Source organism: Mauremys reevesii, linkage group 4, assembly GCF_016161935.1.
Source record: "Mauremys reevesii isolate NIE-2019 linkage group 4, ASM1616193v1, whole genome shotgun sequence".
Taxonomy (NCBI): domain Eukaryota; kingdom Metazoa; phylum Chordata; order Testudines; family Geoemydidae; genus Mauremys; species Mauremys reevesii.
In genome coordinates this window covers 28,633,933-28,661,456 of record NC_052626.1, presented here as the reverse complement: position 1 = coordinate 28,661,456, position 27,524 = coordinate 28,633,933, and the positions used below count along the sequence as shown (strand labels likewise).

Below are 27,524 nucleotides of genomic sequence, written 5' to 3'. Positions count from 1 at the left end.
TGCTGGGTGGCCTGTGAAACACAGGAGGTCAGATGATGATCTGGTGGGCCTTTCTGGCCTTAAACTCTCTGGGTGTAGAAGGTAGACATGCCCCGAGGCAGCTGTCATTTGCCCGACCATCAGTTACTCAGCACAACAGAGCAATGTCTGTCTCTTTGACCTTGGCAGCATGACACGGATGGGAAGTTTCTGTGGATGACCTGTTCCTGCACAGCTTCCCCCCCCATACAAGGCACTAGTAGCCTCTTTCCTTCCAGCACACACATTCTTTCTGAATCATTTCCTTTTAGCCAGTGGGAGTTTGGGGCATGTAAGGAAAAGTCCATTGTGTGAGCATACTTGAGTAAGGGCTTGTCTGCACTGGCACTTTACAGCGCTGCAACTTTCTGACTCAGGGGTGTGAAAAAACACCCCACTGAGCACTGCAAGTTTCAGCACTGCAAAACGCCAATGTAGACAGTGCACCAGTCAGTGCCGGGAGCCACGCTCCCAGCTCTGGTAGCTACGCCCCTCGTGGAGGTGGTTTTTTTAGAGCGCTGGGAGAGCTCTCGCCCAGCGCTCTGCTGCGACTACACAAGCCACGTTAATGTGCTGCTGCGGCAGTGTTTTAATGTTGCCAGTGAAGTGCTCTTACAGCAATATGCCCACTGCTACCTACTTGCAACAAAGACCTTTCTCTTTAGGGAAGTTTCCCATTCAAGTTGTGCTGACACGAATAAGAAAAGAGAGGAAAATTCAAAAGCTATAGTAAAACCAGAGACTCAGTTACAGCATTCCTGATAGTGAGATACTGACACAACTAGCTCTGCTGACCTGACAGACCCTCTGTTGTGGCCGTCCAGAGAACCACCTATTGCGAGCCTGCATGCTCCTCAGCTCTGTTTTGGGGGTTGGGGGTTGTTTTTTGTTTTTGGCTGCATGATATGGACAGCTTGCATGCAACAAATTGATGTCTTTTGTGACTGAAGCTGAACTGTAATACTAGCATAACAGAGGGAGCTCCTGACAGATGGTCATAGTCTACGTTGCCCTATGCTGGTACAATTTACACCTTTTCAGTTTCCAGTTTCTTAAGGCTTGTCTACACAGAGACATGCAGGAAAGTTAATCTAAATTAACTAAAGGTGTAAATCTGAAGTGCATTAGTTTAATTCTGAGTAACAGCATCCATGCAGTTTAAAGTGACCTCAGTTTGATTTAGCTTAATTCGTTCTGGAAGTGAATTAAATTAAACCAAATTGAGGTCACTTTAATTCTGACTGAGGGTGTTCATACAGCGACTTAATGCGGTTTAACTTCAAATTCACACCTTTAGTTTATTCAGATTAGCTTTCCCAGACAACCCTGTGTAGACAAGCACTTGTACTAACCTGCTTTCCCATGTCTCCTCTACTTCTGTCCACTTGCCTTCACATTTAAGCTACTCTGCTGCAGCAGTTTTATCTAAGCTATTTCTAAGGGCCTCTAACAATCACATTCATGTAGAAGCCCAGAAGTCCACACTACGATTCTTCTTTTTCTGTCCTCAAATGATTTCTGGGTGTTTTTCTTTTCCTTAAGGAAGGAATCTGTTTCTGGAGGAAGACTTTCTGGAAAAGGTAAATAAGAGCACAGCTGAGCTTAGATTCAACCTGGTCTTCTCTGGCAAGGAGCTGAGTGACTGGTGTCCGACTGCTGAAAGCACTTTGCCTCCAGTGCTCAAAACTTGTATCTTCAATCTCTCTAAACACATCATCCTGTAGAGTGCAGCCCTCTTCATGGATAAGTCAGTCCCTGAAAAAGCCAAGTCCCAGACTGCTAAAGGCCTTATACATTAGGTATATGGCCTTGAATTCAGTATGGAAACAAAGGGAGAGAGTGGAGTTTGTGGTGCTGCTGTCTTTGCTGGGACATTAAGATACTGGCTGCTACATGCTACATCAGCTCCAGTTTGTATGATGATTACACTCAGCTCCAACTGGAATGAGTGGCAGAAGTCTAATAACAAGTGTGTTTTTTTCCTTGTGGCTTTTTCCTTGTCTGAGAGGAAAGGGCAGAGGCCCCACACCAGCCAGAAATAGAGGAACTCATTCCTCAACACACTAATCATACGTATGTCCAAGAGTAGTGAGGAATCCAGCATCCCACCAAGGCTGTGTGCGGGGTCTGGTCACCCAGTCAATGGTGAGGTTAGGCTGCTGGCAAGGTAAGTGCTTTCCCTCTGCCAACCACCATTACATTTTTCTTCCCAGGGTTAAGTCTGAGCCAGCAGCTCTCTCTCTGCTTTCCCTCCTCTGTGCTCAGCAACCATTAACATTGGCTTTATTCAATCCTTAACTCACCAAGGATGCAGTTTTTATAATACTAATGTAGCGCTGCAGGGGTCCATATTGATGGCATTACAGTATGGGCCGGATTGCTTTTTGCCACGGCCCTGCACAGGGACAGTGTGGAACCATCTCACCCAAGGGGACATTGGGTGACTTAAGCTCAGAGGCTCTTGGAATATGCAAGGACTAAAATTTCAACCCCAAAGTAAGAGCTGATAACAGATACAAGACAAAAAAAATGAAGGCTTCTGCCATCCTTCTCCCCTTGCCCTGCTCAACACCCACTCTCTTGCCAACCATAGTCTGGGCCTAGATTGTTAAGCACTGCTTCACTCACTAGCTTGGGTTAATGTTCTGGTCACTGCTCCATCCATAAGACTGAACAGCCTGGATTTGTGGGACATTTTCAGCCAGATCCTCAGTGTGATCTTGGCTTAGTTTTACTTGTGTTCATTGTTATAAGTGTTGGTTCCTGAGCTGTGCGGATCCAATTATTTTCTTTCAGAAAATGGAGACAAGCCAATGCACTGGTCTCTGCAAGTAAAGAATAAGCAAGTTCCAAACATGAGCCTTCATCTCATTGACATTTTTGTCTGGATGAAGCTCAACAGCATCCTTAATAATAGGCTCCTGAACTTCTTGTATTCTCCAGGCATTTAAAGACACTGCAAATTAAGATGTAATTGAAAAATGAGTCTATTTCTAAGAAATGAAGTGTAACCAATAGCCCAGGCCTGCTGACTTAATAGAGAAGCTTAACATCATTATATCTGTATTAATAACAAGACCAGTCAGCCATTAGCAAGAGAAGTTCATTCATGGCATCTCTTGACACTTTCCAGCCTGCTTTTTCTTGGTAAATGAAGGCTGTTTGTGCTCATCTTCCATTCGGCTAATTCCCAGTAGTGAGATAAACATATGGGTGAAAGATCTTACTTTTCTCCCCCTCTATCTAAGAGCTGCTAGCAGGATAATGATGGAAATAACATTAGCATTTGTAATGGAGGCAAATACAGAAACACGAAGGACCAACAGAGAAAGCAGCAAGTTGAGCTTTGAAGGCTACATAATCAGACGGATGTGACTCTGTAATAAAACGACTATTTAAAGGCCCTGCTATACATTGTCATGTAGAACTTGTTTAGAATGAATAGTTTATGTAGTCAGGTTCATGCAGTAGCTGGCTAACACCTGAGCACAAGGTGGATATTAACAGTCTGCCAAGGCTCAAGGCATAAATACCTTCTTAGGATGAAACTGAGCCACAGACATTTGTGCTTATCTGTAAAATGGACATAACAGCACTTGCCTACCTCAGGGATTGGGAGTCCTAATTCACTTAATTCTGCAAAGTGCTTTGAGCAGATGTTATTGTAAGAAATCCATGATCACCTAGCACTTCATGGTTGTTGCTATGATCATTCAGAATTTCACAGAAACAGCAGAATGCCCTCCTGTGCCAAAAGCACATGCTCCTACTACTGAGCTGAAGGAGAATCTTCATTAGCTGTAAACCATATGTGGGCTATGACACAGAAAAGCTGTTCTGATTCTAGCCACCAGAGAACAGTGGCATGTATACCCTAGCCAGGTCCTTACAGTATCAATATTTTCACATTGTCCTTGTCATCCCCTTTTCTTATTGTTTATATTACAATAGCACCTAAGGGCCCTAGTCATGGATCAGGATCCCATTGTGTTAGGTGCTGTACAAACACAGAACAGTCCCTGCCCCAAAGAGCTTACAATCTAAGTATAAAACAGGAGATATAGACACGTGGGGCAGTGCAAGGAAACAATCAGCCAATATTGGTGAAGGACTGCTGGTGTGCTGTGACCACTGTGTAACCATTGTTAACAGCATTGTGGCAAAGAAGTGTTTTGTGGAGGAAAGTGAAGATGGATAATGAGTTAGCTTTGCAGATGCTGTAGGAGGCATGCCCTGTAAACCTTTGAGTAAAGATGCAAGAATGAGATTCTTTTCTTTCAGCAGACTAAAATAATAAAAACTTTCTATACTTGGCTTCAGTAAAGCTGTACTGCTCTGCACCAGCTAAGGGTGTGGCCCATCTTCTCTTTCAGAACAGACAGTATACAAACAATTAATGCTTCTGCCTAGGGCATATAACTGATTTGTAGCAAAGGGGAGTTATCAAGAGAACACTACTCACTTTCTGACATAGAAAATACACATGCAATGAAACAAAGCACAACATTCTTTTATGTAAAACATGCAGCAATCATAAGGTATATTCTCTACAAACATCTCAGGAAATAGATTGTCTAAATTTTATGCATACAAATCAATATTTTAGCTGAAAAGTGATGCTTCCTAAGCCAAGAAGCATTCAGATTCTTAATGCTTTTTTCTAAATACCAACTGAGAGCTTTTATGCTGGCAATTAGAGCTGATTGAACTCTGCAAATAGCATTTGTAAATATTTGTGCAAATTCCCAGTCATTGTTCAACTCAGCTCTGGTCATGACCTCTTGCAGGTCACTACTTCAGACTCTGGTATGAACCTTCCCCCTCCCCCACCCCCCAATGGCTGTTTGAGAAATGGCTTTTTTTTGCATATAATTCACCCCTGTGCAGAGGGCCAGCAAAAAGCCTCTGATTAAAACTGGCTAATAAAATTTTATGAATTTCTAAGTTATTAAAAACCTGTTTTAGCAAACAAAATTTGATCCGTGTTTTTCAAACCATGATTGAAAGATGTCTATAGTGGTTTCATTTATTGAACTCCATTTTTTATTTTTTTTAACCATTATAGTTTTTGATTTTTAAAGTGATTAAAAGGTTGATTTTAAAATGTCAGCTTTTCCCCCAAAAAGATTTGATAATGTCGGCAATTTTGCATGAGCTTTGTTTTTGCAAAGGCTGTCTTTAAATGCGACTTTTTTTATTCAGAACACTGCTACCAGCTCTACTGTGCATCACACTTAAGCCCAATTCTGACAAAATGAATGAATGTACAAATCTCAATCAGAAAACAATGAGTATTATACTCAGCAAATATTTGACCAACTGTATTGGGTATGTACACTAGGACAGTCTGCCCCTTTAAAGGCCTGGGGGGCCAGTGAGCAGCTGCCCCTTTTCTGAAGGGAAGTTGGACAGGCAGGTGCTGGGAATCAGCCTGACAGCATCTAATGACTGGGTCTGAGTCTCAGCTAGAGGATATAAATGAAGCTGCCAGGTCTGTGAGTGAGCCTGGGACCAGGAAAGAGCTGAGAATATACTCGCCTGTGGCTACAGCAGCAGGCTGCAAGAAGGCTCTGTAAACCCCTGGGCTGAGGGAATTGCAAACCCTTTAGCTATTGGAGGCCAGGGGGTCCTACAGTCTCAGTCCTGAACAAGATTATTGCTTATTCCACATTTCCTTTTGTTTGTTGTGTGTTTGAAGAATAAACATAGCCCCAAGGAAAGGGCTACAAACAGAACTGGGCATGGCTGATGGATCTGACCAGCCTAGGACAGACAACCAGCCCACAGGAGATGTTTCCATTCATGTAAAATTAAGGATATGGAAATGAGAGGAAGGAGGATGGTTATTTATACATCTGCAAACCAATAAGGCAACCATTTTGGAAGCCCTGAGCTAATTTTATTCACGGTCTGAGATTTTAAGGAGGCAGAGCATAAGGATGCCCATTCTGCTTCTCCCAGCTTGGCTGTAATAGTACACTAGATTGCACAAATACTGGAAGAAAAGACTCTTGAATCCTTCCCTCCCAAGCTTACCCCAAACATATTGGCCTCAACCCAGAACCGGGTCTACCCTTCCTGAGCTCTTTGCAGGGCCAAGGCCTTTAACACCACCTACCAGTAAATTAACCCACTGAGAGTTGCAGGAATTTCCACTGAAAATGAAAAGGCTGCTTGAAAATAATCTTCTTATATCATCTAAAGACTTATTCTGTGAGAGTCATGGCCACTCCCACTAGTAACTAATGCCAGGGTTGCCATACCATTCCCCTGGTATGACAGAGTTTCTCTGTCATATGTAGGACAGCTATATACATATTGGGTCATTAGCATTACTCAGTTACTCCCCTTTCCTTTCACTTAACTGGACCATTGCATAATCATTCTCACCAACATTTGTTTCTAGGCCCTGTCAAGGTGCAACTGCAGAAACAGACAAGCTTCTGAGTGCTATGGTGTATGTGTGTGTGTTTGGAAGGAGATCTGACAGCTCATGAATCATTGGGGCATGAAAAGCTGACAATTGGTTTTTAATATTTGAAATGAATAAGGCCACAGTTTAATCACCAGATAAATCATAGGAAACGTTCCTGGGAATTGAAGGGAAACTTCCTTTTGCGGACAATATTCCTCCCACTTTCCTGGCTTTGCATTATTTATACCTGTTTCATACTGAACCTCTTCTGTTGCCGGAATGCATTTATTAGAAAACAGAGAGGTTACTTTCTATAATAGCTTTTTCATGTTGTGTGAGAGCCATTTATATTATGCACAGTCAGGAACGACAGCTCTTTGGCAGGAGACAAACAACATTTCTCTTCTGTCACAAATCACTCTCTGTATTTTATAGCATTATATAGCCTAAAAGCTGAAGTAAAGTATATGTACTGTCCTTTTTCAACTACGTGAACAGCGCTGACAATGATTAAACAGCCATTGATACACAAATTCAGAGCGTAAGTGGAGACATTCCCTCGCTTTCATTTTCTATGAACAAAACACCTACTTTGATCTGAAATTAGTTTTATTTTAGATTTTGTTATTTCTTCTTGTTTTCCTTAAGGTCTCTATGGGAGACCACAGTGGGTGCATTGTAGGCCTGGCATCTTCTCTGTAACTAGCTGCAGCAAGCCTGGGAACAAAATGGCTGGTAGTTGTGCACATTGGGGACTGTCATGGGGTTTGCTGCTCACCACCGGGGTGCCTCTCTCAACGCTATTGTTCCCTCTTCATGGCTTACCCCTCCAACCAGCTCACTCTAATCCTACACTTGTAGATTATCAACGTCCTACTGGACAAAGTCTCAGGCAGTCTTTGGCTCCACTGCCCAGTCTGTGCCACTTCCCCAGTGGCTGGTAGGGGAACCTGGGCCCACCCACTACTGCAAGTTCCAGCCCAAGGACCCTGTGCCCAGCAACTACTGTCTGCTCACACTCTGATCTTGTTGCTGTTCCCCTGGGCTCCTTGTTGCTGTTCTTCTGGCCTCCCTCTGGATTATTGTTGCTCCCTATGGCTATTTCACCCTCTCTCTCAGGTTCTTGCCAGAGTCTGTATTTTAAGGCAGGATCTCAGGGCTTATGTGGTGTTGTCTGTTGCCAGCTCCCCACCTCTCTAGGGAGCAACTGCAGAGTTCTTCCCTTATCACCAACTTCCTCTCTTTATGCCTATCCCAGCTACTTCCCAGCTGGGTTTCATCAGCCATTAGGCCTTATCAACCCAGTCTCTCCTCCAGGTGCCTCCTGCCATAGGGTTAATGGGCCCTTTTTACCTATTCAGTCAGGGGTGGGGAGAGAAACCCCATGGCAGGGACCAAATTAATCTGTGCTGGATTTCCACTGTACATAGACTTCAATTTTAGCTGAAAATAGGCATCTACCTTGATGCTGGGGCTACAGCAGGGATATTTTGATCTTGAGAAAGATCTTAGAAACATAAAGGTGTAGTACACTTAAAACAGAGGTGTAATAATCACAGAGCTACAATATAGATACTTCTTTCTAATTCTAATCACTTCGTCGAGTTAGCAAGTAACACAAGGGGTTAGGGTTAATATAAGAAAACATTCTGAGCTATCAAGCAGAACATTGTTTCAACAACAGAATGTGTTTTGATGTATTTTCAGTAGAGACAGGGGCATAACAGAATTTAGATCCAAACAACTCTTTGAATGGGTGAATCGAAACACTCTGAAATAAGGGACTGTACAGATTCTGAGTTGGAGCTCGCCTTTTTAGGGGAGTTTAGGTCCAAGGAGTCAAATCCTGCTGACTGTATCCAGGTGAATAAGTCCATTAATTACAGTGGCGCTCCCTGCACAAGTAGGGTGAGCACGATTTGACCGTGGGGGGATATTGATTTGGCCAGTTACAGGGATAAAGGGCCAGCAGCAATTTCATAGGGGCCACTGAATGACCCAAAGAGCACCCAGAGCACACCATGGGATCTTCCCCAGCCTGTCCTTGCTCATCAAGTCCCCTCAGCTGCCAGTCCCCTTAGTGGAGATGGGCAGTTGGACAGCATAGAGGCATCTATGCTAGCTCTGTGCCATTCAAGGATTCTGTTCTGTCTGGAGAAATCCTCAGATAGCCCTTTAGAGCATCTTTCTGGCTGCTTTGCATTGCTGGGAAAGCACAAAGCTGCCAGATCCAGGGCCAAAGACTGAACTCCCCCCGAAGTTTGGGTCCGGAGCCATGGCTCATCTGGGATTCTGGTTTGGGCCCGTCTCTTATTTACAATGTCTGTCTTACCTTGTGGTGAAAAACCACAAATAAAAGAGATGCCCCCTCCTCTTAGAGGACATTCCTGGTGCCCTAACCACTTGCCCATTCTGCCCACCCACATTCCCTCTGTAGCTTCACCTAGAAATGGTGTTTGCCCCTTTCTGTTTTAAACTGGCCCACTGGGATGCTTGAATTTCAGAGGTGGATGAAGTGACCATCCTCATCAAAATGTACAGTTTGCTGAGGACTGTTTTGGCAGCCAGAGTGACTACATTTGAGGATATTGTACTAGTATTGTAGAATGAAGTTCCCAGATCTGGCTCCATCCTATGAATGCACAACTCTCTAGGGCAGCCCCATTGGCAACAACACCGGGTAGGGTCAAAGCATGCTCTTCTTTGCGCATTGATGGAGAGTTGAGAACACGAGGTGCTTTTGTCCATAACGGTGTCTTTGCCATGGAGCCCACAATGCTGCTTTGGAATCTAGTGAGCAATTGGAAGAAGGATAGATGTCTGTGAGATTATGAAGTGGTCCCAGGGTCTGAATCTCCTTATATGAGCAACTTCCACTGATTCCTATAGGAGTTGCTCATATGCAGCAACTACTGGGTCAAGGCTGTAGATAGCTTGTGTCTCCTCTTGTCACGTGCTTTGGGACTTCTCTGGATCAAAGTCTCTATGGAGATGTAAATTTTGTTATGCTATTAATCTATTAATCTCAAAACAAAGTTCCCACCCATGTGGACCTTCTGCAAAGGCACCTAGCCCGATTTATGGGCTTAACTTTCACAAGAGCTGCAGAATACGATGGTGATATAAGTAACTGTAGTTGAAATGGAATTCTTTCTTCAGTTAAGCTGCTGAGCTTCTCCACCTATCCACAGGCATCAATCTGCCCTAAGAACCTGAAGGGGCGGAGTGGGTGCCCATAAGTAGAAAGGAGACAAGTTGAAGGAGCATATTTTATTCATGACCACAATCAGCTAAAGAGGAGCAGAGAAATCTGTATGTGGATTTACATGAACAAATGCTCCATAAAATACTTTTCCATTTCAAAAATCCTTATTAAAAAGTTGGACTTCACTTTAGCTCCAAGCAGGCAGGGACTGCAAATAGGCATCTCCTCTCTCTTCTCGCTCTTCTATTGGGAGAATTTTACATAAATTAAAATTAATGCATTTTTTCAACTAGGTCAGTTGAATGTAAATGTTCTGTTCCACGGAAGATTATGCATCATAACTCAGTTAAAGGATACACAGCACAGATCAATCCGGCTGTACTTATCAAAGCAGATCCATTTGGATCAGGAAGCAAACAAAATTTTTCTACCAAACACTTCGCTGTAGTATCTGAAAACTAGGAAATTGATTGATAGAGGAAATGTATACAAGTGATTTGGTGAGTCTCCTACCATTTTCCGCTAGTACTATCAAAGCTCCAATTCCTCTTGTATTTGGGATGGCACAGCCTTCCCCTCCAGTGCGTGGCTTCAAATTTGGGCTCAGAGTAAGTCTGAATAAAATGTGGGGCCAATAGAAATGTTTGACATTTTTTTTAATTCCAGTGGAAATAGTTCTCTTGTGTTTGCCAGCCAGACATTGCAACACTGTGCTAGTGCATGTGAATCTGTGACACGACCTAGAAACTAACACAAAAGAAATATTCTTGTGGTTGGTTTTATTCCTCTCTCAGCCCTTTGCTGCCTATGTTCTTCTCCTTAGGCCCTGGTCCTGGGTACAGACACACTGATTTTGGTGAGACTATTTGCTTGAGAGAAAGCTAAACGTGCACAGGTGTTTACGGAATTACCCTCCATCCCCAGATTGTTAATTCTTTGGGGGAAAAGACTGTCTTCCCGTGTGTGAGAGCAGTGTTTAACAGGCTACAGGTGGCACCAGAATCTACTACTGCTGAAGCAGAACTACTACATTTCTATTCTGAGTCATAAAAAATGAAATTTTTGTTCAAGAATGGACCACACTTTGAGGGACATAAAGTCCCATCTTTGCTCGAAAAAGCACGTGAAGTCAGTTTTGAATTGAAACCTCCATTTCACGATACGTCACATAAAAGCAGAATTCCATGCATGCAAAGTTGTTTGAATTTCAGAATTGTGAATGTTTTTGTGCAAAGAATCATGGAGCGCCTTTTTTTCCACACGACCCTGGCCAGCCCGCAGCTTCCAGGCCTCACACACAATGGTGATTACATTCTGTTTCCAGAGGGGCAGGATGGGATACCTTCCAGTGCGCATCGGTGCCTCCTCTTCACTGGCTAAAGAAATTACTGATAGCTGATGTGAGGTACTTTCTGTCTCTAAGGCATTGAGCGTCCTCCTGCCTCTGAAATTCCAGCCCTAAACAGAATGCCATTTCATTACCTTTGTTATGCAGAATACCTATATATATATGCCAAGTGTACGGTTTTTGACTGGAAAGTCCAGTGGAAAAGGGAACCTGGTAGTGTTCGGTCAGCAGACCAGAGGGCAGGAAAAGCAGCAGCTACTGCTGGAGCCTGGACGATCACTCAGCAATGGCTCTGGCAGAGAGAGTTACCGGTAGCTCCCCAACCCTGCCCTGACCGTGGCTCTCCCTTCCCCGCCCTGCCCTACTCACCCCTTCACCTGCAAAGCATGGCTCTCCCTCCCCCACCCTGTCCCATTCACCCCCACATCCGTAGAACCCAGTGCTCCCTCCCCCATCTTGCCCCAGAGCCCGACTTTCTCTCCAACGTCCTGCCCCAGTCACCCCTCCACCCCTAGACCCTGCTCAGCTGGCAGGTGAAGGGTGGTGTAGAGACCAGGGAGTGACGGGGGGCGGGGTCTCAAGGAAAAGCAATGGAGCAGGGGGCGGCGGGAGGTTCTGGCACTCAGTGTCTGGTTTTCACAGATTTTGATAGTTGGCCATAGTATTGTGTGACACTGCCCCAGTTAAAGGCATTGGCCAAGCCCTTTGCACTGGAGTGAATTTCCAATTAAAACTACTATGTCCTCTTTAGACAGTGTTTAAGCACAGCATGGCCCCGATTCAAGACAGCACTAAAGCCTGTGCTTAACTTTAGCATTGACTTCCATGGGATTTACACACATGCCTAAAGGCCTATTGATTTAATTATAATGTCAATTTCAGTAGATCTCAAAGGCCTTCACAATCTTTTAATGTATTTATCTTCACAACGGTCCTGAGAGGTAGGGATTATCCCCATTTTAAAGGTGAGAACCTGAGGCCCGGAGATGTTAAATGACTTGCCCATGGACATACAAAGTCCATGGCATAGCAAAGATTTGAATCTGGGTCTGTAACATCCTAGGCTCATGCCCTAACCACTGGATCATCCTTCCTCTCCAATAGGGTTTAAAGTTAAGCACATGCTTGAATGCTGACCTAACTAGTACCACACATAATCAAGGGCTTTCCTGAATTGGGGCTAAACCAAAGTGTACATGTATAATTAAACCTTTTCCTGTATTTCTCCTTGATGGGAGGGAAACCATTTTCTGCCTCTTCAGCTCCCCCTTGGGTTATAGCATAGCTCAAGTGGCTGAGGCCTGGTCTAGACCTGAAACTTAGTTAAAGTTGACCTATGTCACACAGGGCTGTAAAACAAATCAAACATCCCCCTAGGAGCTGTAGTTAAGCCAACCTAAGCTACGGCATAGACACTGCTAAGCTGACAGAAGAATTGGTCTGTCAGCCTAGCTACCACCTCTGGATGGGGTGGATTTACTACAGCAACAGAAAACCCCCTTCTGTTCCTGTAGTGTCTATGCTATGCTATGTAATGTAGACATTTCCTTCATGCATTACAGGCTTTCCTCTGACTTATCAGGTGCAGGCCACGTCTCAAGCCAGGATGGCAGGCTAGATGGGCCATTGGTCTCTTTCAGCGTGGCAGCTTTTGCATTCCTATTGGTTTCAGCAAAGAGTAATGAGCATAAATTGTTTAAAAACCTTTTAGTGGGATGTGAATTGCAAACATGAACTGTTACTATTTTCTCACCGTAGATTTTCGGATTGTCCTCCAAATATAATTTAGATTTCAAGAATAACAAAAGCTACTGTCATGTCATAGCCTGTTAAAATGTTTTGATAAGTAAAAGCAGAAATCGCCCTCTACTGGTTATTAATAGGAACCATAATGTATTTCATAACAGTGCTTGCTGAAAATGTCATGTTTTAAAATGTATTTATTAGGAAAAGCCGTTTTAGGTGCAGCATCGAGATGCAGGGTACACATCTCATAGTCAGGGGTGCTCAGACTGTGGATTATATCAAGAGTAAGGTAATGAAGTCTGGCTAAAATGTTCAAATGTGGGTAACCTAAAGTTATTAGATATTACAGTAGCACTTGGAGGCTTCAGCTGAGATCATTGTGCTAGGTACTGTACAAACACATAGCATAGTAAGATAGAGCCCCTGCCCTGAAGATCTCACAGTATAGATAAAGGAAGTTCTATCACCCCCATTTTACAGAAAGACACTTGAAGCACATGGAGATTAGGCTGCTTAGGAAGTCTGTGTCAAAGCCAGGACCTGAACCCAGAGCACTCAATCCCTAGGTTTGTGTCTATTAGGAATCTAAATGAAAGAAGACTGGTACCGAGAGCTGCTCAGCCCTTACTAATGCGATGGAATGCAAGCCCTGTTAGTGTAACCACCTTGGCGTGCAGATTGACACTGCAATATACTTACTGCATCTCCACTCTACAGTCCTGATGAGACAATGTGCGTCCTGAAGAAAAGAAAGCAAATGCTGAATAAATGTTGCAGCCATTAAAGTGGCGGATTAAAATGGGTTTCCTTTGCAAGGATTCAAATCAACAGACATTTTAAGTTACAATGAGGCATGGCTGGAAGCACTGCCTTCTCCAGATTAATAGTTGAAGGTAGCATTTCGTGAGGGCCTTTATATGGCTCTTTTAAAGCATTTTTAAATAGGTCCCCAGTCCTACAATCAGATCCACCTGTCTTTGCCCATCCTCATTCACTTCAATGGGGCTCTGTGTGTGCTCAGTAAATTTGATTGCAAGATCAGGACCTCGATAACTATTGCAACAATAACAGCCTGCAATCTGTACCAGGTACATGGAAGGAAAAAACAAACCAAAAGACCCAACACTCAGCTTTGGACTTGCAAAATCCTATTTGGCTGCTCACCTCGGGCAAGACACATTTTTATGATAGACAAATAAAATATTCATTTTTTCTTTTATCATCAATCATCATCAATAGAAAGGATGGATGTGCAGATTCTGTACTTGGCCACATAAATATTCATGACAGTTTTATTTCAGCTTATTGAGCTCCCCCTTTAAACACTTCATGTTCTACACAAGTACTTTTGATGGATGCTGCTGCTGTTCATCTCCACTTATGTGCAGATGCTTGATGGAATTTACCACCTGTACACCAGGTGCACCGCAGTATCTTAAACATACGAAGCATTAACTCCAGATATAGGGGGGTTGTGCTTGCAATAGAATGCCCCAATCCTGCTCCTGTTAAAATCAATGGCAAAACTCCGTGGAAGCAGGAGTGAGCTCAGAATTGTTATATCCCAAGCACTGAACTCAAGTGTATAATCATAATATTTAACTGTATATTCACATATGGGCCTAATATCGGCTCTGTGCTCTGCTAACTTTCTTTGACATTTATATAGCAGGCTTTGGGCCTGATCCCACCTTCAATGTGTAAACCAAACCCTTTGATTGGACTAGGATTGTGTAATTGGTTCCAATCCTGGAAGGGATTGAGCATCTTCTGCAAGGCACTGAGCACCCTCAGCTCCTATTCAACTCAGTGGGACTTGAGAACACTCAGAATTTTGTAGAATTGGGCCCTAACTCTTTATATACATTGTTTTGTTTTACCTGCAGTGGTTTCTGGTATTGAGTATCCTTAAAAAGGCAGAAGTGCAGCAGGAGAATATCCCACCTAGCATTAATGTGTCGAAACTGGAACAAGGGGAGGTATTTTTCATTGGATTCATTTTACATAAGGATGAAAAAAAATGTCTGCTTTTGTGGAGGGAGCAGTGGAGTTTCTTTAAATTGCTGGTTGCATGCTCTGAAAGCCACCCTGGGACTATTGTAACAGAAGAAAATAGTGCAAACTTTAGCAACATCAATACAGACGACAGTCCCAACTCCCAAGCTGGTCCCTACAGTGCACTCTAGTGGCAACATATCATCAAGGTCAATGACAGATAAGCAGATAGAAGCTTAGATCAGGAGCAATTTAAATTGTACCCAGACAGTGTGAGCATCCACAGGTTCCAGTGAGAATTGTCAGTGTTCAGCAGCACCTCTGAAATATCAGGCCCAAAGTGCCTGACTCTGATCTCAGTGAAAGTGGAGTTATTAAATCAGGCGTGAGTCCACTGAAGTCAATTGAATCACAGCTTATGCTGGGGTGAAATCAGAATCAGGCGCCACAGTGATGGGTAGTGGTTGGTTTCTACAGGTGAATGGTGACCAAGATTACGTTGTAAAGTGTGTTCTTCCCTCCAACCCAACCAAAATCCTGGAATAGGATTTCTATCTAGACTTTGCATGATGGTGCCATTTCTGATGTGGCTGATTATTGAAAAGAAAAAGATCTGGAGCAAGTGTTTGCCACACTTACTCTGTTCCACTTTGAACCTGTTTTACTAGAGGCAACGTTATCCTGTACCAAACATGCACTATAGAATGACACACTCATACCTTCTGAACATCACAGATGACAGCATCTCAGGCTATGTAGCAAAGGCCCGGTGGTTTTGTGTCTATGTCAATATAAATGAAACAAATATTTTTAAAAATTGTGTCTTACAGGCAAGAATATTTTCAATTTGTCTTTAACCCTTCTGAGCACTGATAGAAAGTTATAAAGCCCCTGTAGCATCTAGGCCTGATTTATTATGCTATGCTCCAATCACCCAACAAGGGAGTTTTGTCTCAGATAACAAGCTTATAAAGAGTTCATGGGGCACCAGCAATGGAAGGTTGTTAGGCCAAACAGGGCAGTGAAACTAACACAGAAATGCTTTGCTGGGCTGTGGATCAAAATAGTTAACATTTCCTAATAACTGAGATGGAGGCAAAACTCAGAACATGGGCAGCTGGCTGGTTCAGGAGAATGAGAATGGGATCTATTGCCCTTCAGTGAGGTTTCCAGTTTGCACCATACCCAGTGACTGAAAGCTGTCATCAGTGTGGTAGCTGGTCTGGTAAGAGTTCAAGTTCTCAGTTGGCAGGTGTCCCTATCAGCAAATCATTCCCACAATTGGCATTAATTGATAACCTTGTTGGCAGTCTCAGCAATGACACCAAGGACTGAATGATCCATGGAGACTCCTTCCATAGAGACGTCCTCTCACTCCACAACAGGGTTGAAGAATACTGGGGGCAGGGTGCGGGACCATGCACTGCCATGGCTATTCTGTGGATACAGACAAGACCTCTGTCTCTGAACAGGTCAGAGCAGCACCCTTCATGAGCACTAAATTCCCGTACCCAAAAAGGGAGCGCATCAGGATCACACATGACTCAAAAGAGAGCTTCAGGCATGAGGCACATGTCCTCAAGAAGGGGAAACAAGCTGGGTTTTAATGATGAGGGAGTGATTAAGGTCCAGGTTTCTGCCCTTTCGGTGGACGTTGGTGACAAGATACTGATGACAGCGAGTAAAAAAAAATAGAAGTGTCATTTAAAAAAAAAGTGGGGGGAAACCAATGACATTGCTGGGATGGGAGGCTTCCCTGGTTCCTCAAGCCCTAAAGAAGTGATAGCTGCTCTACCTACTAAATGGACAGCACTGTGCTATGGAAGTGCCTGGAGTGGATCAATGCAATTCATATAAGCAGCAAGAGCCAAATATTCCGACAGCGTGTCAGTCTCTGGGCTTCCATTAGTGCTGCTGGGCACAAGAGTATTGAAATTCAAATGGTCAGAGTGACAGTTTCTTTTTCTTTCCCTTTAGTATTATTATAGCACTGACATTTGTGCAGCTCTGGTTAAGATTGTCTCAGCAGTTTTTTATCCCCTCCTCCTCCCCCTCCCCCCGGCTACTTAACTTAAGTACAACAGTTGACTTGGGGCTGAAATTTAATGTGTGTCCCCCCCAGCAAAAGCAATTCTGAGTTTGCAAAGAGCTATTTATAGATAGCTGTTGACAAAGGAACAGCAAAAACCATTTTCCCTGCTCAGCAGGGGTGGTGGGAGGGATTCTCTCCAGGTGGGAGGGCAACTCCTTCCCTTGCCTTGAACTGTCCCCTCACTCTCAAGCTGCAGGTCCCAGCCAGCACAATGGTCCATCCAGCTGCAGAGGAATGGACAGGACTTGATTCCCTTTGGAGCCCCTCCTTCCTTGTACCATTGAGGGAGAGCAGGTCTTTCCTCCTACCTCAGGGAGATCAGATTGCTGGTTCTGCAGTTCTTTTAGCCCTTGCCTGCCCTAGAAGGTGAGAGAGCTGGGCTGCTGGTTGAACCCAAATAGCAAGTGTAGGCTTCAGTGTGCTACCATTAAGCCTCTGGGCAACGTTTTTTTATAGTACTGAAGCACCGTACTAAGATACTGAGCCTGTATGCCCCTCGGGATCCATTTCTTTCTGTAAAACTATGCCCAGGCAGACAATAAATATAACGTCTCTAACCATATACCATTCCTTCTACTAAACTTGCTATTCCACTTAAAGATACAGTGGCTTTTCTCTCTACTATTGGGATTCAATTATATTTAAAAAAATAGAAATTGTCAGCGTTGTTTTGAGTAGTGGGGTCCTTCCCAAGCTCTCCTGTATGGTTAATGGTGCTGGGTTTTATTTTTCTGCATGCATTGTGGTGTTGGAGTGAGCTCATAGTCACAGTAAGCCCTGTGCTCCTGCCCCCCCTTGGCAGCTGGCACCTATGTGCTGATGCCCTCCTGCCCAGGTGCTGGTGCTCTGTCCCTCACCCAACCCTGGGGGCGGGTGCACATGATTCTGCCCCGCCCCTGTCCGGTGCTGGGTGTCTCTGCAGGACCCACGGTGGCTGGAAGGTGGGACCAGCCTGGGCTGGCTGACAGGGAGTCACGTAAATGGCCACCTGTCCTGGATAACTGGGGGCATACATCGTGTGTCACTGCAGTGTGGTCCCTGCACACCAGCCCCGCCCGGCCGGGCCCATACATTGTGTGTCACTGCAGTGTGGTCCCTGCACACCAGCCCCGCCTGGCCGGGGGCCCATACATTGTGTGTCACTGCGGTGTGGTCCCTGCACACCAGCCCCGCCTGGCCGGGCCCATACATTGTGTGTCACTGCGGTGTGGTCCCTGCACACCAGCCCCGCCTGGCCAGGGCCATACATCGTGTGTCACTGCAGTGTGGTCCCTGCACACCAGCCCTGCCCAGCTGGGCCCATACACTGTGTGTCACTGGGAGAGAAGAACTGTTCCTGCTCCCTCGCTACTGGCCCAATTCCAGGTGCTTTGGCAGCTGTCTCACCCCACCTCTGCTTCCCACTCTTGCCTCCATGAGACATTGTGGGGATGGAGAATACAGAGGGATGGAAACGTATCAGCGTCCCCCCCGGATATTTCCATTGCGGGGATGCTAGCTGCCACAACCACCCCGGTTCTGCTGCCTCAGTTAGATCCCACTGCCCTTACTCATTCCAAGTAGTACTTTATTCCCCTCTCATGGGGTGTACAGACCCCAGGCCGTCTCAGTCACTAAAGAGCTAACAGGGAGATCAGCTGCCTTCTCAGCTGGGGCTTACTGGGGGCCCTGCAACAACTGAGGAGATAAAAAGGCTGCAGATCTTAAGGGAGAGGTGGCTGCCAAAAAGGCTGAGGACTCACTAAGGACAGTGTCCTTCAGCAGCAGACTGGCAGAAAGATGCCTAGGTACTTGGACCTCCAGAAGGAGAGGATGACAGCGCGTGAGTCTGGGGAACACCCTACTAGAAGGGTCTGGGAGGAAGCCGTCCAGAGGAGCAGTAAGGCATTGGGAGATGCTGATCCCAATGGCTTCGTACACGGTCTCTGGATAGGAACATAGAGGAAGGCGTGGGTCTGGGTTCCCCTATTAACCCCAGCAGAGGAATTATTTATGCTTGTAGAGCAAAGGATCTGAACCCCAAAGAGGCTGGAGACTGTCAACCCTTTGCTAGGGTTGCTGTCCTCCTGACTCACTAGACTCTTCGCTGCCCAGAGAGAGGAGAGACTATTAACGATCTGGCTCAAGCCTTAGTGAGGAGCTACCAGAGGGCTAAATTGTGATTGGCTAAACAGAGGGGAAACTGAGGCAGACTTGCCATAACACCTGCTCAATGGTTGTGGGGAGGGGCTTGCCAGCAACTGAAAGCACCCCTGGGCCTCCCCAATTGTCTCACTGAAATCAGCGAGACTAAGCAAAGAGTAAGACACTACTCCACATGAGCACAATCTAGGACAGCGAGATCTATGATAATTAAGGAATCTGGGCTTATGGCCACAGCTATACTACATTAGTTCTGTAGTATAAACTGATAGAGTACAACAGAACCACAATTAGTGAAGGTGGATGAATTTGACCCACTGAGTCAATGAACATCAAATTCATTCATTCTGTCCCTGTACTACCTTTTGCAACTGCTATGATCCATGTTACGCACTGATGTCATTCAGAGTGAAACCAATGTGCTACACGTCAGTGACACATGCAGGCATGTGAGTCACTCTCATCTGCCACATGTCCATGAAATGTTGGAGCTGTTCCTATGGCACAAACATAGAGAACCCCGCTGGAAACAGAGCTGCTCCTGTGTGTCAAGGGATTCATATGGAAACAGCAATTCCCATGGTGCCTCATGTTGATGACCACAGGACTGGAAGCATTCTCATATGCTGATGTAATGACTTACATTACACCTGCACAGACACCAGGCCATCAGCCAAGATCAAACCTTTGACCTTCTACGTCAGGGGTGGGCAAACTACAGCCCGCGGGTCAGATCTGGCCTGTGAGGGCTTTGGATCCAGCCCACAGGATTGCCAGTCCCATGGTGCAGTGAGGCTAAGGCAGGCTCCTTGCCTGCCCTGACCCTGTGCCACTCCCAGAAGCGGCTGGCACCATGTCCCTGTGGCCCTTGGGGGAATGGGGAGGCAAAGGGCTCTGTGCATTGCCCTTGCCTTCAGGCAGCGCCCCCTGCAGCTCCCATTGGCAGGGAACGGGGAACTGTGGCCAATGGAAGCTTTGGGAGTGGTACCCACAGGCGAGGGCAGTGCCTGGAGCCCTCTGTTCCCCCTCCCTCAGAGGCCGCAGGGACATGGCTGGCTGCTGGCTGCTTTTGGGAGCGGTGTGGGGCCAGGGCAGGCAGGGAGCCTGCCTTAGCCCTGCTGCACACTGTTGCCACCCCAGAGCTGCTCAAGGTAAGTGGCTGCACCCTGCACCTCAGCCCCCTGTTGCCCCCTGAACCCCTCCTGCCCCCCAACTCCCTGCCCTGAGCTCCCTCTCCCACTCCGCACCCCCTCCTGCCATGCAACCCCCCGCCCTCAGCTCCCTCCCCCACCCCACATTTCCTCCCCCACCCCTACATGCATGGCCCTGCATACAATTTCCCCACCCAGATGTGGCCCTTGGGCCAAAAAGTTTCCCTACCCTTGTTCTACACCAAGAGCACCCACCTGTACAACTTGAGATAAAGTAGGAATTCTTTAGTGGTGTGACAATAGCAGGCTTTATGGTTGCTGGGGTCAGCTACGAGAGGGTGTCATGGCCACGCCCAAACAAGGCCAGTGTATTATATCCTTTCCCTGTTGGACAAGCTTGGCCCAAGCACCTGTTGACTACGGGTGTTCAAGTCCCAGCTGCAGCTCCATCTTGCAACAAGCCATCTGCTTGACTACTATGAGCTAGTTCTGTGACTGAGAGGCAGTCTCAGGACCAATGCAGATTGGCAGATGTAATGCTTGTGCCACTGGCCCAGTGTGGGGACAAACCTGAACCCCCAAAGGGCAAAGCCAACAAGAAGCTGTGGTACAGGAAATGTTTTTAGTTCTAGCCAGTGTTGGAGCTTGGAGGATGCATTGAATTGATTTGACAATTATACTTTTAATGTTCTTCTTACCAGGGAGACTAGGACTAGTCTAAGTGGTAATAAAGGAGTGGCTATGGTTGTTCTCATTTATATGATGGTAGTGCATACTAGAGGCCCCAGCCAAGATCAGGGCACAAACACACAGTCAAAGACAGCTCCTACCTTAAAGAGTTGTCATTGAAACACACCAGGCAGGCAAAGTGCAGTTCTCCCTATTTTACAGCTAGGAAACGGAGGGAATGAGTGACTTGCCCAGGGTCACACAGGAAACGGGTAGAAGAGCTGGGGATTGAAGCCAGCTCTCCTCAGTCCCAGTCCATTGGCTTAACTGCAAGACCATGCATAATAAGTAACACCTACGTGCCAGTGTGCTAAGGACTCTAGAAATACAGCAGCTAGCTAATATTTGCTATTGTCAATGCCTAATTCTGATACTGCTCATTCCACCCCTCCAGCCTTTTAAACAATGGCTCTGCCGGCACATTTAGAATGGGAGATGCACCAGGGTTACCCTGAGTGATATACAGGCTTTCTGGAAAATAGCTAGGGCAGGGGTAGGCAACCTATGGCACAGGTGCCGAAGGCGGCACGCAAGCTGATTTTCAGTGGCACTCACACTGCCTAGGTCCTGGCCACCGGTCCGGGGGGCTCTGCATTTTAATTTAATTTTAAATGAAGCTGCTTAAAAAATTTAAAAACCTTATTTACTTTACATACAACAATAGTTTAGTTAGATATTATAGACTTAGAGAAAGAGACCTTCTAAAACGTTAACATGTATTACTGGCACGCGAAACCTTAAATCAGAGTGAATAAATGAAGACCCAGCACACCACTTCTGAAAGGTTGCCGACCCCTGAGCTAGAGGAACCTGATACATAATAGATTCTCCAACTGCCACATGGTGGATTCACAAGGGCAAGCAGATTTCCTAAGTGTAATCTGGTGCACAGCTTGATAAAGCCAGATCACTCTGCAGCAGTCACAGCAGCTCTAAAGTCTTGTTTCTCATGAGGTATGTGATAAGTGCTAACTACCAGGTAGAGAAACATGCAACAATGAATTGTAACCCAGCCTGGCACTAGAAGGCTGGACTAGAGTATATTTACCAGTCTTCCTATAGAGAAGATGACAATCACTCCACCAAATGAGGAATCCGCACACTGTTTATCATTCTTTGAGAGCTTTATCATATAACTGGATGGCAGCAACGATTCCATTTTGCATGTCCCGCTGCTTCAGGCTCCTTTATTCTTTAAAACCTCACTTGTTGGCAATGTTTGTGTCCCCTAACTCTGGCTTTGCAAGCCTTTCAGCATGTCACATCATCCCTCTCCAAATGTCAGTGCATCCGCCACAAGCCAGGGGAGTACTTTTCTTGGGATAGATCATTTAACTGACAGTGAAGCATTGCAACTCTTCTGGTAGCTACGTTGGGCAAATCCTGTGGTCCCCCTGCGGTCAATGGGACACCTGGTGAGTAAGGCCAGCAGAGGTTGACTCTCACATTAAGCCAAAACATTTGTCATGTCTTTCGGTTTTCTCATGAGACTGAAAAAAATCAATAATCATATTTCAGTAGCTAATATCATAAAATGGTGAAACATGTATGTGTCTGGTACAACAGAGCCGTTCTACTCAAGGGGCACATTCTCCGCTGGTGTGAATTGCCATGGCTCCATTGAAATGAGAGCAATTTCTGAGAATCTGTCCCTGTAAAACAAAACTAAGCCTAAACAGTCCCAGACTCTCGTACAAGCAAAAGGGTCGAGTGTTTCACCCTGGACTGAAGAGCTGGGATAGGAGCTTTCTTTACCTGCTACTACATAAGTGAGACAATAACCCATGGTAGGTAGGTTGCAAGAATGACATTGGTGGTTCTGTTTCTGGCTGAGCACTGCTATCCCAGCTCTGGTTAAGAACTAGGTGAAGGTAGCATATGAGAGCAGAGCAACCTGCATGGAAGGAGAGATGCCCTCATCACTACAATCAAACTCTCTATTTGACATTTACTACTGTTCAAAATAACAGGGAGTGGAGGCGATTAGAACAACTTTGCTTGTAGCTTAGTCACTTTTTTAAAATGGTGTTTGAAGGACTATCATTTTAAGGCATATTGGGCCAGATCCTGCATAGGTATTTTAAAAAAAGAAGATGGATGTCTTCAAGACCCACACATTGAAAATGGAGCAAGAGGCAGCCTGTGGCCTGTGTTATGCTGGTGGTCAGAACAGATGATCGCACAGGTCCCTTCTGGCCTCGGAATCTGTGAATGAAAGAATCTTTCATTCGGATCCTGTTCACTCCTTGCTGCTTCTGGCAGCATTTCTCTAGTTTCTTCTCCCAACAGGAGCAATTTTTTCTTCAACAAAAGGGCTGCTTTGCATGTGAGGTTACAGTCCGTGGTTTGGCATAAGGAACCCCACCCACGGCCACGCACAATTGCCATCCATGGCATGCCTTCTTCCCCTCCCCCCATTGTACAACATAGAAAAACGGGTACAATGGGGTGGATGTTTGTTCTATGGTGTGTAGGGGGAAAAAAGAGGTGGTGTATGGATGGCAATGGGGAGGGCCAAATCCTGGATCCCAACCTCAGGTGCTCAGCAGCTGTTTGGCTAAAGAAAGAGTTACTCTGGCCACGAGGGGGCGCAAAGGGGGAAACACTGCCTGAGAGGAACAGGACAGGGAGCAGGGCTGTGTGCCCTGCAGCAATTCATGCAGGATGCAGACTGACAAATCTTCACAGCTACCTCTTTGCTCACCCTTAAGCCCCTTCCTCTTCCACACTCTGCAGGGTTTGCCTCATTGCTGGTCTAGTGCCCATGCTGCATTGCTTTTTCTGACTGTTGAACTGGGGTCTTTAACTGCTAAAATGCAAAATCTCCAATTCATGTCAGATCTTTAGCCTCTGCTATAGCTTTTCTTTGCATCCCTGCTGCAGTATTGTCTCTTCAGCAGAAACCACCTGCAGCATCTGTCACTTAATTGACTCTCTGATCTTGCAACATTTAAATAAACTGGCATTATGCAAACCAACCAATATTTGTGGCTGCTGCCACCCCTGCCCTACCTGTTTGTGTGGAGAAATAGAGGGTTTAAGCCCACACAGGCACCAAAAGCAGAATGAAACCAAAATCAGGTTTGTCTTTAAAAATGCATTTGATTTAGCTGAGGTGGTGAAAGCCTTGAAGGGATTTGATCCTGTCTATAGAGTGGAATGCTGGATGTTGCTTATTTCCTAACAGGTTCTTGCTATAGATTTTTCTGTCCATAAAACCAAAATTGTCCTTAAAGAAACAGCTGTGTTCTGCCTGTAGCCAGCAGAAGAATGGCATTAGTCACGTGCAGTCCAACACGTAGCACAATTGTAAAGTTCACTCTATGAGACTGACAGCAGCTATTCATATCAAATCATTCCACCATCTGCCTGAATGGCAGGCTTCTGGGTAGCAACCACCCCCCTCCTCTCTTGCTCTCTCCCTTCTGCCTCCTAACAGCCTCAGCATTTAGCAAATACTGCGTCTGCCCCTAAGTGCAGCAAACCGGGCAGCTGAACGCACAGCGGTGATGCTGGTTTGAGCAATGCCGATTGTGAAATCAAAGAAGAAACGTGTAAAAGCTGCTCCCTGGGTTAGAGCCAGGTTGCTGCTGTCCTGTATGGGAAGGTGACCACTCTGAAAGCCTGAGACTACCAGGCACTGCAAATTGACCAAACCCTCTCTCTCCCACCGTGCCCCCTTCCCAGTCCTGAATGTTGGGGAGACGAAGAAATGGAACTCTGAGCCACCCTTGGCTTAGGCTCTCCCTGGCTCAGTGCTTGAGCCCGTCTCCGCCAATCATTCAGGCCCAATAGGTGGGCCTCGTTTGTGTGTTCTTTGCACACCTCGAGCGCTTGTTGACTTACCTGGGAATTTGGAGTGTGCAACGAGCACATGATCAGACCCTTAATGTCATGGAGGGAAAGCCTTGCTGAAGCCCAAGCAAAAGGCCGGAAGACGGCAGAAACAACACAATTCTACTCCATGGCAGATGGCAGGGATAGGGCAGTTGTGCAGGGTGCCTACACCCCTGGTACACCTCAAAATACAGTGTTCCGAGGCTCTCCGTAGAATCCTACCACGGCCAATGGACCTAAAACTGGCTCCTCATTGTCTGTGGAGGCTAGTTTCACCCCTAGGCTGCCATCACGGCCAGGGAGAGGCTCTGTGGCCTGGAGAGTCTTTCCCAGCAGCTCAGGATCTCTCCAGATTGCTCAGGCAGTGAGCTGGCCCCTGGTAGCTTTGGCCCATGTGAGCGTTCAGACAAACATACACAGCTATGAAGTTCACCTAGGGAATATTTATTAAGTTAGCAATTTCTAGGTTCTGGGAGCAGAACCAAGCTGAGGCCATCAGTAAAGAAATTGGGTGGGGGGGGGCTGTGGCTACTGGGGCAGGTAGGTTAAAATGCCAGGCCAGAGTCATACTGACCTCGTATTAGGAATCGGTGGGGAGGAGGAGGAAGGAAAGCAAAGTAACATCTCAGTGCCTTGCAAACAGCAGGTCTGGCTCTGAAAGCCTCAGCTGGACATAAGGGCTGCAGACTCTGTTCCTGCTTCTGGTGCATTTGACTATCAGGAAGGAAGGAGGAAATATCCTTTCCTTTAATATGCCCCAGAAAGACTTGGGTGAAGCTCATGCTTTTAGCATCCACAAGGTACTTCAGTCAGTAAAACAAATACATGGGAAACCTTTAAAGAAGGGAAGGGACAGGCTATCAGTGCTTTTGCCAGGAGTCAGAATGGGCTAATTCTATAGACCAAGATCCAGGATCAACAGGATTTTACTCTCCCACCTATGGCAATTTTGTCTGTATCTCACTGTATACCTGAAAGTGGTGAAATGGGATTCTCTCAAGTAACTTACATGAGTTCAGTATCCCTCAGCATTATTCACCTGCTGTACAATGATATAGGGGCTAAGGGTGTCCATAGATGCTCCAACGGGGAATGGGGGGATCTAGCAGGAAGGAGCCAGTCACACTGATTCATATATAAAAATCCAGTGTGCAGGTCTGACCTAAGAACCACCCAATACCAACTGGCACGAGGGTCATTGTAATGGCAGCAACTTCCCTCAGGCCTGACAAACTCACTACACCTATCATATTGCTGTCATAGTATTTATCTATAAAGAATGTTGTGTGAGGTATCAAATGAAAGCCAGTGACGCACTGGTGATTAATATCTATGTATGTAACACTAGGTGAGGCATTATGTATACCTACTTTTATTATGCTTTAAAGTCTGTAACCAAACAAAGGAAGAAGCAGGTTTCTTCCAGAGGAGAGGGAAGGTAGTTATCTCTCTGCCATATGTAAAGTAAGTATTGTGAGCCAAAAACAGTGGGAGCTACATTTGCCTATAAAGTCAACAGGAAAAACAGGTTGATGTGGGAACGAAAACTCAGTATGACACCAGCACGTTGGAGAACAAAAAGGAATGTATTTCAAAGGTTTACTGGACTATAACAGGGTACAACAGTGGTTCTCAAACTTTTGTACTGGTGACCCCTTTCACATAGCAAGCCTCTGAGTGCAACCGCCTCCCCTTATAAATGAAAAACAATTTTAAATATATTTAATACCATTATAAATGCTGGAGGCAAAGCAGGGTTTGGGGTGGAGCCAGGGCCGGCTCCAGGCACCAGCGGAGGAAGCACATGCCTGGGGCGGCACATGCTAAGGGGCATCATTCCATCCATGCTTGGGGTGGCACAGTCCGAGCGGCTTTTTTGTTTGCTTGGGGTTGCAAAAATGGTGGAGCCGGCCCTGGGTGGAGCCTAACAGTTCGCGAGCCCCTTGTGTAATAATCTCATGACCCCCTGAGAGGTCCCGACCCCCAGTTTGAGATCCCCTGGGGTACAAGGACAACACCCCATTATCTATTTCACTGAGGAACACACGCGGTGGAGAGGGGTGAGTGATGAACAAATGGGTCCTGAACTGAGTGAAAACCAGTTTACTCTGCAGGAAGACTTTGAGGGTGAGAAACTGCAGCATGTTAAGCTTTTGTCTCTAGGGAGCATGTTATACTTTTGTTTTATTTGTAACTATTTCTGTTTCTATTACTCTTACTCAATACCCACTAGAATCTGCAAATAAGTGTCCTTTGTTAACAAACTTACATTTGTTTTCACCATAAATAGGTTGCAGTGCTGGGTGGTTATAAAGGACCTGCTCCTGAGCTGTAACCTTCCAGGTGTATGTACAGTGTCTGTTTGGGGACAGCTTACCTGGTAATTACTGGGAGTGTCTAGTGACAGGGATGGATGCTCTAGGGGGATGGTTCTGCGGAGTTCAGTGGTGAGAGTGTCAGGGAACTGAAACACAGCTTAGCACCAACAAGTGTCTCTTGCTGAGCTGGTGGGAGTGCTGGGGGCGGGGGTAACACAGTGACCTATGGTTCTGAACACCCTGAGAAATTGTCTCAACAGGTTAAAACAGGGACTGCATTGTGCTTCAAATACTGACTCTGGCTCCTCTTGTAGGATAGTAGTTTACTTTGAGACTGTAAAATGCATGATATACGTCAGGTAGGTAAGGATTCATAATACCCATTTTATAGATAGGTAAGTTAAGTGATTTACTCAAGGCCACAGAAAAAATCAACGTCAAATCCAACCCAGGACTGACACCCATCCCATGCTTGAATCACCAGATCCCACTTCCTCTCTTTCCACAAGGGCACTTTGTTCTTTAACA

At 45.7% G+C, this 27,524-nt stretch overlaps 1 protein-coding gene across 3 annotated transcripts in view; it reads left to right on the top strand.

Moving 5' to 3' along the window:
* The window catches only part of FAM181A (family with sequence similarity 181 member A), a 220,792-nt gene that overhangs the window by 178,800 nt on the left and 14,468 nt on the right, over positions 1–27,524 (top strand). The window contains exons 1-2 of one of the 3 annotated variants that reach the window (XM_039537018.1): positions 12,938–13,021; positions 14,619–14,711. The exons of the other annotated variants lie outside the window; for them this stretch is intronic. Coding sequence (XP_039392952.1) covers positions 12,962–13,021; positions 14,619–14,711 — 153 coding nt within the window. The 5' untranslated portion in view covers positions 12,938–12,961. Of the gene's footprint in view, positions 1–12,937; positions 13,022–14,618; positions 14,712–27,524 lie in introns of those variants that run through there. 3 annotated transcript variants of the gene reach the window in all.